At 34.1% G+C, this 14981-nt stretch overlaps 1 protein-coding gene across 1 annotated transcript in view; it reads right to left on the bottom strand.

Moving 5' to 3' along the window:
- LOC129226970 (lutropin-choriogonadotropic hormone receptor-like) overlaps nucleotides 1–14981 on the bottom strand; it is a 50247-nt gene that overhangs the window by 17556 nt on the left and 17710 nt on the right. Inside the window, exon 3 of the mRNA XM_054861598.1 lies at nucleotides 10295–10363. Coding sequence (XP_054717573.1) covers nucleotides 10295–10363 — 69 coding nt within the window. The remainder of the gene's footprint in view (nucleotides 1–10294; nucleotides 10364–14981) is intronic.

Below are 14981 nucleotides of genomic sequence, written 5' to 3'. Positions count from 1 at the left end.
GGCGGTACGGGAATGTAGGGCAAAGTGAAGAGGTAAAATATTTACAGTCGACTCCCGCTACAACGCGATCCGACTTACGCGAAATGGCTATAACGCGATTTTTTTCCCCGGTAAAGAATTTTATTCCTAACGCGAATTCTTCAACCGCAACACGAAAATTTTCCGAAGGGAATCGCGGTTTTTTCGTGAATGGACCTTCATCCCTTTGGCATTACTGAGAGTGGAAGTTCCCACACCGCGTACTAGTTTAAACACCACTTATACAAATAACTAATCGTCATTTTCGATTTATTTTTTTCATTCTATATGGGAAAAAGTTGATGAAATATAATGACACCTAAAAGCGCTGTTTCATTTAAAGTTTGTGAAGATATAAGGAAAAAGAGAAAGTTTCTGATAATTAAAGAAAAGCTAAAGATTATGTGCTTGAACAAGTATAAAATGCGTGAAAGGTAGCACGACAATTAGGTATGAGTGAATTTTCCATTTCTAGGATTAAAAAGCAAGAAAAGGAAATCCGTAAAAGTTCACCGAATAGTTTCTTAGCAAAATGCAAAAATTGTGAAAATGGAAGCTGCTCTTCCATTGCTTAAGAAATCAGGAAGAGGGGTGTTACCATAGATGGAAACGTTACAAAAGAACTAGTGAAGCAACTGTATTGTGTACTTAAAATTATATAAGAATAACGGTTTGATCACGCAGCATAAATCATCACCATCTGTAATTTTTTAAGTTACAAATATCATTACTGGACCTACTGTACAGTATATGTTCTTTGGCACAACTATAGTGCATTTGTTTTTCTTACTACATAATGTACTTACCCCCGTAGTGGTTTTTTTTACGTCTTTCTCTCCCAATTGATCATTGATTTTGTGCATCGTAGCAGTTTTTTATGTTAAATTAAACGTTTTTTAAAAAAAATTACAATAAATAAAAATTCATTTTTTTATTTAAGAAACAGTAATGTATAGTTATAAGAAATGGGTTTTAACAGTTTGAGGAGGTGTTTACAAGTCTTTAATCGTATGGGTATGTTTATAAAAGTTTTTACACATAACCTTTTCCATAACGCGAAATTTCAACTTACGCGAAGGGTCTTGGAACGCATCTCTCGCGTAAGTCGGGACTCGACTGTACTCAGTTTTTAGCTCCTTATATCTGGTAATATTTTGACTATGTAGTAACACACGTTTGTTTATTCTAGTCAGGAAAGGACTACGTCTGAGGATCAAAACATGTTATAATACAGAACATTTTCAAAATTTGATATTCGCATTGTAATATTAAGTCAAAAATCTTTTTTTGTTATTATTAAATGATAAAGTTCTTGTCAAATAGCATTTGAAACACTAATTGAGACATACTAATATTTGATGCAGTATTTAGTATTTATTTAATATTGAGTTTAATCACATTTGAAATGTTTTGTACAATTAGTCATGCATATGCAGGGCAAGTAGATGGGGCAAAATGAAATAGTTCACTTCGTTAAATTTTTCAACCATTTATTAAACCACTTACATATTCATTTATTAATTAATCCACTTGTTTTTATTCATTCATTCACTTATTTTCTTATCCATTCAATATTTTATTCACTCATATTTCTTTCTTAGCTATTATTTAGTTTATTCGTTCATTATTTCATTATCAAATATTCATTTATTGAGCAATCACGATTGCTTAGTGTTCTCACTTGACTGTTTTGATGTCCTATCATTTTATTTTCCCACCGCCACCCTCCGCACTATCACCGTCGATCGGGTCCTCACGATGCTGCTCCTATAGAGAAAGCCGTCTCCATGTTGCATCCATGTCCTACACACACGCAACTACCCACACATTCATGCCTGCATACAGACACAAACACATACCCCCCCACACACATACTCATACACACAACTACCCACACACTTATGCCAGCACACAGACACAAACACACATGCCTACATACACATACACATAACCCCTACACACAAACACATACCCCCACACACAAACACACACGCCTACATACACACACTCGTGATTGCGAAAAACATAATTTGAATTCAAGATGTCAAAATTCAAATTAATTTCTTTTCTTTTTTTTTTTAATTTACTCATTCATTTGAACAAACACATTTTTAATTGACACATAGAAAATATCCCATTAGAAAAATATTTTATTTTTCATTTAGCCCGACGGGGAAAAAAAATCCACCATTATTTTGAAGGTATGCATGTAAATGTACTGCCAAAAATAAAAGAATATTACTTTAATGCAAGTTTTATCACCAAATACGTTGTTCTTATGTATCTAGGGATGACTGGGATTAGCTGTGCCAGGGGCAAGAAGTGCCATCGAGCCTCCCGGCTGAACCAATAAGTTTCAACCATAGACTAATAATAAGAGTAGACCGAGCTTTCTCATTCTTGCTGATAAAGAAAATTGGTTCATAGATGTATCATGTGACTAGTGGAAGGGCTTGGCGAAGACTTTGGCAGCATGGTTGCTAGATGGCAGCATTATCTATAGTTTGGCACTCGACATGTATTTTAAGACAATGTGTTTTCATTAAAAAAAACTTCCAGGTGCAGAGATTGAACTGTTTTTCTTTTAGTTATGCATTATTTTGACATTAGTAATAGTTTTTGATCAGTTTTCGGTAAGTTTTAGTTCATTTGGAGCTGTCAGCGTTGGCGTGAACGAAATGGCGTAAACGTTTTGCGTTAACGCAAAAATGTACTAATCGGTATCTTAAATTGAAACTGTAGGTAAAAATCTTACCGTTTGCTGATTCTTCTTGGTAGCTTGCATCTTTTATTGCTTAGAAAGTTATTGAAATTGACTAAAGAAAATGCACAATACTATCTAAACGAAAAACTCACTATATTAACAAAATATTTACAACTTAGAATAACAAATTTACAAATCGGACTCCATAAAAGATCATTCTTCCGTGTTCCATCAATTCTATTTATTTTATTTCGCACTGGCGTTGATCGTCTGCTACGATTAACGCCCGCTGTTGCTAGGATATCCACCAGTCACATGGTTTGGTTTATGAGCAGCAAAAGGGTTGCCATAGCTCGGTCTACTCTTATTATTAGTCTATGGTTTCAACGCCTGTCGCATCATGTGAGTAAACAAATTGATGGTCTCAGTGCCTTGCGTAAGTTTAGAAGTAAAGCGCTGGACTGTTTTCAAGGAAAAAAATATGTATTGTGTTTTTAACAGCAAAAGTAAATTTTGTGACCTGCGTTGGAATTTTCATTGCCACTAAGGATACTGAGGTGTGAAAACTTTCCTAACATTATTTAAATACCTAGTTTCGAGCTGTTGTTCTAGGCATATCATTTGCTGATCATGATAATATTTCGGAAACTCTTTAGGGTAAAGTTCAAAATGGCGTAACACGGGGCTAGTTGTGACTAGAGCCGCTATATAGATAGGCCGACGCATCAGTTTAAGTTTAGCCATTTGGGATCGGATTTTTCATTGTTGCAATGCTAGGGTTACCACAGAAAAGTTTCGGATTTCACCAAATTTGCCGAAAATAATAATTTATTTAATAAACAACTCACGTGCCGCTAATAATTGTTCACAGTGAACAATCACCAAACGCGATAACTCACCAGGAAAGACAACCACTCAAACACGCGCTTCGATCCAAAACGGCTAATCTTAAGCTGATGCGTCGACTCGTATATATAGAGGCCTTAGTTGTGACAAAGTCAAAGAGGCACGTTGTGACAGTATCACTTTTTGCCCCGGTCTTTTATCCGTTAGAGATGAGTGCATTAATGACCAAAATGATAGTAAAAACAATAAATATGAAACTGTTACCAAACCCAGCACTTCAACAATAAATTTAGTCTGTGATAGTGAGAATGCACAGCAGTCTTCAAACGTGAGAAATCTCATTGAATTAGATGAGTCTAAGACAATTGACATTGTAAAAGGGGTACGTTTTTTAGAAAAAAGACGGCCATCTAAAGCCGGAAATCGAAAGTGCAAGCACTCCGCTCCTAAATAGTTTAAAACCTGTCATTCTAGCAATCGCACTTAAAGAGAAAATTCGAGCAAAATAAAAGGAAGAGAACGCAAGAAACAAATTGAAATGAAAGAGCAAAATTTAAACTGTTCGGAAATGTCGAAAAGTGCACAAAAATTACTCCAACGTTATTTAAAAAATTGAAGAAGAAATATTCGGATATCTCTAAAGATGATAAAAATTGATTACGTCTAGTTTGCATGGAGCAATACATAGTTTCTAAACGTTTTCCCATGACTAAAAGTAGTACTTTTGACTGAAGGAAACCCCCCCATTTCAATCGATTTTTTTTTTTTTTTTGAGCAATCACGATTGCTTATTGTTCTCATTTGACTGTTTTTGGCGTTACGCTGATTTTATTTTCTCGTCAGCACCCTCTGCAGCATCGCCGTCGACCGGCTCCTCACGATGCTGCTCCTCTTGCGAAAACCGTCTCCAGGTTGCGTCCATATCCTACACACACACACGCATACATACACACACCTACAAACTCACACACCTACACACACACACACACACACCTACACACACTCTTACACACATACACACACTCATGACTGCACACAGACACAAACACACATGCCTACATACACACACACACGAACGCCTACACACACACACGAACGCTTACACGCACACGCGCGTACACGAGCAGCACTGCATACACAACACGCACACACATGCATACATACATTCACATACACACGCACCCACACACATGCGTCTACACAAACACACACGCGCATACACACACACACACACACACACTCGTGATTGCGAAAAACATAGTTTGAATTCCAGATGTCAAAATTCAAATATTTTTTTTTTTAGAATTACTTTTACATGGCTTGATTGGGAATTGGATTCCACATACACTGCACTAATAAACTGAAAATCGCAATTTTTGGACTTACGTCAGTGTGGCTCTGAGGTACAGATATACCATATCACACTCCAAGGCTCTCCGTATCTATCACTGTTTGTGCTTTTACCGGTTGGATAGGGCCTTGAAGGCAGACCTGATTTTTTAAATCCAGATCAGAAACAGAGCAATCCTTGGTCTAGCACCCCCAGAGGTATTGATTCTCTTCGAGGACTTTGTGACCAGGACATATTTAGCATGATCCAGTCACCTTAATCATTAATGAACACGGGGGATCTTCGACCGGCTGGAATCGCACCCAGGATCCTACGTTTACGAATCCCACTCCTTACCGATCACGTCACCAGGTTCCTGCTTCTTCCTAATTTGGCATACCTGATTTGAGATCACGTTTTGTACTGTGACCAGAAAAAATGGTCTGAGTTGTGGAGGTACTGGATGTTTAATCGTTTAAAAGTATAATTAGATTGGAAAAGTGCGTAAAATGTAGTAGGCCACAACATCGATCAAAATACCTAATACGGTGCGATACAAATTATTTATTTATTTTTTCTTTTTTTGGATAAGGAAGAATGTATAATTTTAAGTGACGATGGAAACGACACTGTGTGTGTTCATTTCGCAAGCTAACCTTCAAACAATCCGGCAGTGGTCAGTAGGTTTGCAGTCAAAATTGTCTCAATTAGGCTCGTATAGGTTCGCTGTTGCTAATCGAAAAAATAATATTATTTGTTTGAACTACAAGTAGTTAACTAGTGAAACCCAAACACTCGTTTTATAATGTTACTTTTGTGGTACTCTATGAAGTGCGGTTGAAAAAAAACTTTTGTGGATTTTTATTCAAAATTAAAATTATAGTCCAAATATTTGTTTTCCGTGTGTTCAAACTACTAATATGATTCTTCCCCTAGAACCCTGAATATTATTACTCGCCGCATTCAATTGTATTTTCCTTTTCACATAAGTTTCAAGTAATATAACGATAAAATTAAAAATTTTAAAAACTCCCAACTGAGTCGTAACTGTAAAATCAAGAGGGAAAGTTGAAAATAATTTTAAAAGCCTTATAATATTGAAAATCAATGTCAAGTACTTTATTTGCTGTTAAATACAAACTGGCAAGAGATAAAAATTTTAAGTCATTGCTTTTAATTTCCTTGTCGTCCAACAATGAATCCAGTTCTCAATCGCGTAAAAAAAAAAGGCTAAGCCGTTATTAAAATCTGCTTAAAAAATTGTTATACTAATTCGAATTCTGTGAAACATAAAAAATCCAAACAGATTCTATCAGACGTGGAATTTTTTTTTTCTTTATTTTGGTATTAAATTTTTTAATTTTCAACTATGTTTTCACTGCAAAAATCGCGAAAAACCTTTTAAAGGTTTTTAATTAATATCTTTATTAATTAATGTCATCCAAAGATGCAACCTAGCTAAGAACACTCTCGATGAAGTCTCCTTTCGAACAATTTTTTTTTTCAAAATCAGTCCATCCGTTTAGGTGCTAGAGTGCCACAGACAGACACACAGATTCACAGATACACAGACACGTCAAACTTATAACCCTCTTCCATTGTTTGTCGGGGGTTAAAAAACAAAAGGTGCCTTATATGCGACACTTTTATCCTAGAGTATGACTTGCAGAGCATATTGCTTAAGAATTAACCTATCAAGAAAATTTCAGAACAAACTCGACAGCCTTTAGAGAAATGGAGCGGGGGAATGTAACAAGGAAAATATTCTTGAAAAGGTTTTTGAGCTATGCAACACTCTAAAGATTAAAAATTGTTGTAGACGCCAGGAAATTTGATTGCAATAGGATCCAGCAAGTCGTAGAATAAAGTAAAATTTTGAAGAAGGAAATTTGATGCTAGGTAGACAGAAAAATCAGTTTTCAAGACGAAAAGTGGAAAAAATCAATCCGAACAAATGTAAAGTTCTAAAGGAAACAGAAAATTTTTCGTCAAAGTTCTATAGATCTTCGAAAAAAAAATGATTTACCTAGCGAATTGAATACAAATAACGTTATACCAGTGATATTGAACAGAAAATATTGCAATAGCTACCACGGCAATAAAAGTAATCAAAAATAGAAAAGCATTAGAAAAAGATGACTGTGGATATTTTAAAGAAAGAAAGAAATGAAGCCCTAGACATTCTTACTAAACTATTCTGCAAGTGCCATTTGGAAGAATATTATATGATATTCCAAAGGACTAAGAAAATACTATCAAAATCTTGCTTTCCAACAAAGACTAAAAAGAACATTTCAGAAATTATATTGCAATAAAATCTGTAAAGAGAAATGATATTGTTGAAACTTTCAATTCTTCAATCCTAAGTTCAGTATTTTTGAGCAATCACGATTGCTTGTTGCTTTCATTTGACTGTTTTTGGCGTCCTATCATTTTATTTTCCCACCGCCACCCTCCGCACCATCACCGTCGACCGGGTCCTCACGATGCTGCTCCTATAGCGAAAGCCGTCTCCAGGTTGCGTCCATGTCCTACACACACGCGCATACATACACAACGACATACACACGCACGCACACACACGCACGCACACACACACACACAAAACATACACACACACATATACACAACTACCCACACATTCATGCCTGCACACAGAACACATATGCCTACACACACATACACATACCCCCCACACACACATTCATACACACAACTACCCACACACTTATGCCAGCACAGAGACAAACACACATGCCTACACACACATGCACATACCCCGTACACACAAACACACATACCCCCACACACAAACACACACGCCTACATACACACACTCGTGATTGCGAAAAGCATAATTTGAATTCAAGATGTCAAATTTCAAATTAATGTTTCTTTTTCTTTTCTTTTTTTTTTTCTTTTTTTTTTTTTTAAATCTTCAGCTGACAGCATATTAAAAAAAAAATCATATGGCCTCACGACGATCTGAAAAATTCCGAAAGCTAAATAAACTTATTTATGGCAGAAACTGACTTAGATCCGGTTTCCAGAAAAAATACGTAGCCCATGAAAACTAAATTTGTTACTTTCCGAAAAAAAAAAAAGATAGTCTATAAACAGTATTAAATTGTTACTACTAGCTTCTGGATCATTGAACGGTTTAATCTAACGACTGATGTTGTTGATAAGTCCTAATTTACCACAACCGTTTTTGAAAAACGGAAAAAAATATTGAAGGTTAAATCTCCGAGTTTTTAAAACTCCATTATTTACTTTATTTTAGTTTCAATAAAATCAAGAGGTAGGGTAGCCGGCATTGAGATAGGTGTAATTTCTACAGTGCCGGCAAAAAAAGTCTTTACATTTAGAAGGCAATTAAAAACTTCACATGCAAATTTCTTGTCATGATTTTATTTGGCATGCTCTCTAGTTATTTAGCCAAATACCGAATATTCGGCCAGATTGTGGCCGAATATTTGGTATTCGGCCAATTCACAAGGGAGCATGCCAAGTAAAATCATGACAAGAAAGAGTTATGTAAAGTTTTTAATTGCTAAGCAAACGTGTTTTTTTTTCCAGCTCTGTACAAATTATCTAGAATTTAATATTATATTTTTGTGAAAGTATCTCTTATACCCACGGAGATATAAGCATTTCTTACGAAAATGAAAACATTATTTTAAGGTTTTCGGCTCATGGCGCGCAGTTTTCCGCCAACTGTTACTAAACTTTCAGAATATTTGACAGCATACAAGAAAACGTAGTATTAAAATTTGAAATTAAAATTTTAAAATTTTGTTGAAATATGAACGTTTAAAGCAGTTGAAACTTTACTGCGCGTGCGTGAAAAATATCAATTTATAACCTTTATAATCCAAAGTCCATATAGATCCTACACCTCGTGATGAAATTCCAGCTCGATATCTTAAAAATCCAAAAAGTTATCAGCGATCTAATGAGCCGAATTTCAATAATTCTTGAATAGGCGACGAGTTGTAAGGGGTTGTTCACAAACTGGCAACACTTTCCTGCTATCGTTGCAGAGTTATTCATGATAAAAACAGATTATTTGCGAACGATCCCTCACGAGACGTCACCTACGAAAAAATTATTGAAATTCGGCTCATTAGATCGCTTATAACTTTTTGAATTTTTAAGATATCGAGATGGAATTTTATCACGAGGTGTAGAATGTATCTGGGCTTTGGATATAAAGGATATAAATTGCTATCTTTCGCGCATGCGCAGTGAAAATTAAATTGCTTTGAACGTTCATATTTCATCAAATTTTCAATATTTTTACTTCAAATATTATTATTATTATGTTTCTCTTGTATGCTGTCAAATATTCTGAAAGTTTAGTAACGTTTGTCGGAAAACACCGCGTGTTATGAGCCAAAAACCTTTAAAAAAAATCGTATTTTTGGAAGAAATGCTTATATTTCCGTGGGTATAAGAGATACTTTCCCGAAAATATAAAAATAAATTCTACATAAGTTGTACAGGGCCGGTAAAAAAATCTTTACATTTGGTTGGCAATTAAAAATTTTATATAACTTTTTCTTATCATGATTTTACTAGGCATGCTCCCGTGTGAATTGCCGATTACCGAATTTTCGGCCACAATCTGGCCGATTACTCGGTATTCGGCCACATCACTAGGGAACATGCAAGTAAAATCATAAAAAGAAGTTGCATGTGAAATTTAAATTGCCAACCAAATGTAAAGATTTTTTTGCCGGCACTGTATACATTTAAAAAAAATAACGAAGACCCATAGATATTTTTTAAAAAATCGTGGGACTATTTGTAAACTTTTTTATTCATTTATTTATTTATTTTGAACCGGGGGAGAGGAGGGGGGAATGAAACAAAGTGCACCAAACCAGAAAATGAACCCTTCCCATAAACGTTAAACGAATGCAACATTTTCCTTTTGGAATCAAGTAGAAGGAAACTACTGTTGCCACGTCATCGATAAAAAGAATTTCGAAACCAAGTTTTGCTAAAAGAAAACTATTAATTCAGTAGTTGATGTTCATTCACTGATCAGGCTACCCTAATATAGGGGAAAACCTGCACTTGTTTGATGTAAGTGAGTATTAAATGAAACCGAGTCAAATCTTCCAAGTATTCTTAATTTAATGTAAACATGAAAGAGAACGTAGAGTATTTCTCAGATATTTTTTTTTTGTCTTTCAAAACATGAAAGTTGGTTTTCGACGAATTTATGAAACAATTTGATTTAACTACTGCCCATGAACCCGAAAAGTAGTTATTGTATTCAAATGCCATTTGAACATACTGTAGTAGATACACCAACAATTATACGACTTCGGTTTTGAAATAACAGGCATAATATTTTCAACAGTTTTACAGGAAAATGTAATACTTACAATTTTGCAATCTCTGACCCTTCAAACGCTCTTCCTTCAATGGTTCTGATAAGATTAAAGTCCAAATTTCTGTAAAAAAAAAATTTGGTTTTTAAACTACCGACATAATTTTTATAACATTTAAATTTCGCAATAATATTTAATGAGAAATATTTTGCTGCAAATTTTTCATTAATGGTTTTAATATAATTAAGTAACGAAAGCATTTAGTAAGGACTTAAAATTTTACAGAACTTGTACAGGATAACGTTAACATTGACTGCAGGGTTACATTGGTCAATGCTTCTAAACTGTTTAAAATAAATTCAAAATAAAGAGGAAATACAACATTTCACATTGATTTACTTTCATAGATGAAGAAAATGTCAAGAGCTTGCAATACTTCCATAAAAACTAGCGAATCTTAGGTTGCCAAAAAAAAAAAAAAACGTTTGAATTCAGCAGGTTTGCATATGCATACAAAATCCGCAACATTTTTTTTACGCATATATGAAAATAGTGTAAATTTGGAAGACAGGTTTTAAAACCGATTACTTAAATCTGGGAAATCTTCGAAACTCTGGATTATTTTCAAAGTGTATCAAATTTGAAAAGTCCATTATCAACAATTCAATGCTTACTTTATATCAACCAGGAAATTAATTTTGTAACTTTAAAAGCAACAAACTTTACTATTGCTTTCATTCATTTTTTCTTTCTTCTGTTGTTGTTGTTGTCATGTGCCACTCAGGTTGGCAATTTGGGGGGGCGGGGGGGGGTGCGCTGTTTTACTTTTCCAACTGTACCGTCTTCCACAGTACACACATGCCATAAGGACCCGTTTACACGGTAGACAACCGTTCACAGCATAACACCACATTCACACAAAGAAAGGACAAGGACAGGAGTGAGAAAATACATCCATGCCCGAGCCGCGGATCGAACCCGGGACCTCCCTATCACAGTCACACGACTCTGACCACTAGAAAGGTGTGTGGGCGGCTTTCTTTCTTCTACATCTAATATAGATAAAAATTAGTATGTTTTAGCTATCACGAAACTTTCTTCTATATCTTTCTTATAATTCTGATCCCTCCCCATGCTTAACGAAGAAGCAATATTCCCAACAAAAACAAAATTACACATGCCAAAACTTGACGACCATCCCAATTCCTGATTTATCTCCAAAGCAAAGAATGAAAACTGAAAATTATTTTAAAAACCTTGCTTGATATAATTAAACATATTTATTTGTTAACAAACACAATATGGCAACAGTTAAAAAATTTAAATACTTGAGATAATGTTTCCGATCATTTCCATGCAATTAAAATCACGATATATACGAAGACGACAGCCTATTACGATTTTTCTTTCTTATTGTTGCAATAAAGCTATTGCTATTCACACAAATAAAAAAAATCAGTCCTTCATGGAGCGATTGGCGCCAAAATTGAACCAAGGCCTGTTTACATATGGTTTCATATTTTTTCCAAATTTCATCCAGAACGTAGCATTAATTCTGGAGATATAGCACACACAATGAAAAAAAAAAGAACGTTCGATTGCGGCACCCCTTATTCAGCTGCTGACATCAAAATACAATCATTTCGTATACCTTCTAAGGGCTACTTGTCGATAAATTTTTGTTTGATTACGTTTATTATTTCTTGAGATATAGCAGTCACAATTGACGACAAAAAACGTTCTATTGCTCCATCCCCGTTTGAGCTATTGACACCAAAATTGAATCAGCACCTGTACCTGTCAAGGGTAACGTATGGACCAAAAATTGTTTGATTCCTCCGGTTACTTCCTGAGGAATAGCAGGCACGCATAACTCAAAAAACGTCCCATTGCTCCACCTCCCTTGAAGGAATTCGCGCTAAAAACCAATGGGCACAAGTTCACATAGGGGCACATATATATATATATATATATATATATATATATATATATATATATATATATATATATATATATATATATATACCAAATTTCGTTCGATTTCATGCGGTAGATTTTGCTGTAGAGTGGCCACAAAAAACTGGTGTGACACACACACACGCATATACATTTTCCAAAAATGGTCGAAATGGACTCAGCACACCTCAAAACGTTCGAATCCGTCAAAATTCGAAATTTGAAAATTTGCACGAATCCAATACTTTCTTCTATATATTAGATATAGGAGAAAGCAAAAAAGGATTGGACTCTTGAAAAGTTCCGAACTTCGGAAGATTTACACGGTTTGGAAAGAGTTGATTCCATTATCAACTTTTCGGAGAATCTCGGTTTGTCTGTTGTGTGTTTGTAAGTTTACCGGTTTTAGTGACAGCTGTAACCCAAAAACTACTGCCTGAAATCGAACAAAATTCAGTACACATATAAACCCTCATAAAAGTTGGTGCTCCTATTTCTCCGTTATGTGTGACTGCTATATTTAGACTTCAGAACGTACAGATTCCATGCTTGTAATTAAATGACACCGGACTTTCAATGGTTTTTAATTTCTGCTCTTGATTTTGTCTATGTAAACATCAAAACTTAGTTACAGCCTCAATTTTATACGTAAGAGCCAAGAGTTCGTAAGAAATACATAGAGGAGTGTTTCGTGATGGCCACCAACCAACCGTAAGACAGAGCAAGCGTAATAAAAGCATTAAAAAATAGAAATTACTTCAAAATTTTGAGTTAATACTAATACTTTGCACTACGAACCAAAATTTCACGACGTAAAAAAATTTCAAACATAAATTATTTAGCCAACACTGGAGGAAATAAAAATACACCGAAATCCCAGAATTTACCTCATATTTTTCTCATACTAGAGTTTACCACCATGATGAATTTGGTAATTTAAAAATGAAAATTTGAAACTTTATTTTAACAAATTTAAATTGAATTTCTTCTTTTCTCTTTCTTAAATTGCTTTGTTTCCTTATTTTTTATCATTTTAAATATAGGAGAAAACATTTTCATCTGATAATTTGGGAAAAAATTAATTAGAAATAGTATGACTTTACGCTTGAATGCATAAACATTGAAAAACATAAAGAGACTTTTTATTTTATGTGTCTGATAGTCAAATTACTCCAAATACCTTTATGGTACCACCTTAATTTTTATAATTTCTTAAATTAGAAAATGTTCTTGTTTCTGAGTTAAAAAAAAATAATTATCAAAATAAGAGTTCAGAATTTCTACAATTTAAGGTTCAGTCGGTTTTATTTTTGTTTTTACTGTTATGTTTGCTTTATACATAAATACTTGCACTCATCTTGAAATCCGTGTTTTTTAAATAAAATCTTAGAATTTAATCAGTAATGATGCTAAGAATTCAATTAAGATAATTAAGATAATTAAAAAATCCATTCTCCATTGTATTTTTTAAGAACATTTTTGCACAGCTTGTCAAAAGAAAAATCTCTATTAGTATTAAAGATTTATCCCGTAAGCAAAAAATTTCAAGCTCGAGAGATAAGTACATAAGTACTAACTAAATTTTTTAAATTCATTAATTAAAAATAATCTTTATTCAGTATTAATATGTATACCAAGTTCACTAGAATGGTGGAATTAAGTATGAATAATATAATCCGCACAGCGACTCACAATTTAGAAACATTTAAATTAAAAAATCCATTTTACTCTTAAAACATATTATAATCTTACTTTATCGTTTCTAATAAGAAAGAGTTTTCGTTGCAAAAATATTGCAAGAATTATTTATCTTTGGATAAGCTGTCCTTTTTAAAGAAAATACTTTTAACTTGACATACGTATTTCAAAATACAAAAAGTTTTCATTGTAAATAAGAAGTTGGGGGCGCTTTATTTTAAATAAATTACATAAAATTAAAAGGTTTGGTTCGCCTGAATGTTTACAAATAATGTATGGTGAATTTTCTCGCCAATTGGCTTGTGCCCATGTTACGGTTCCACGTTATGATAATTTCGTAATTTACTCGTCCATCTTATGATAATTTTGATCTTAAAATTTGAATAGAAAAAGAACCACATCGAATTTTCAAAAAATCGCTTCGAGGTGCACACCACCATGCTACAAACTAACTTTGTGCCAAATTTCATGAAAATCGGCCGAACGGTCTAGGCGCTATGCGCGTCACAGAGATCCTGACAGACAGAGATCCGGACAGAGAGCCTTTCAGCTTTATTATTAGTAAAGATAAAGACTAGCCCAGTTCACAATTTTCCGAAATTGCTTTATTCATTTATTTTATTTTTCAGCAATCTCAAATTGCTTATTACTCTCGCTTGATCGCAATTGACTTTGGTCTGATTTTTCAATTTACCATGACGACGAAAATAAGTCTATCTCATTGCTCTTGATGTTCATTAAGAGGGCTCAATTTCGTCGCTATGGTTACAAATCATTCGTTTCTTCGTTCATTCATTTCTCCCCAAGGCTTAACTCAAGCACATTTTACATAAAACGGGAGAGGAAAGGGGGGCTTTTTGCACAAAATCATGTTTTTCTGGAAAAAACACCTATAACAATTAAGTTAAATGAATAACTTCGTCTAAATACAATATTTCCCGATTATTAATTCCTATCATTTAAAACTCGTAAGAAATAAAATATCATACCGGTGTACGCTGCAAATATAATCTTTAGGATAAGTGCGCGAGTGTAAATTGCCCAGAATAATCACATCATAATTACCGCATCCCAATTCTCGTCTTTT

This window comes from Uloborus diversus, chromosome 7 (assembly GCF_026930045.1).
Source record: "Uloborus diversus isolate 005 chromosome 7, Udiv.v.3.1, whole genome shotgun sequence".
NCBI lineage: Eukaryota > Metazoa > Arthropoda > Arachnida > Araneae > Uloboridae > Uloborus > Uloborus diversus.
The sequence above is the reverse complement of the archived record's forward strand: the minus strand, read 5'-3'. Positions and strand labels throughout refer to the sequence as shown.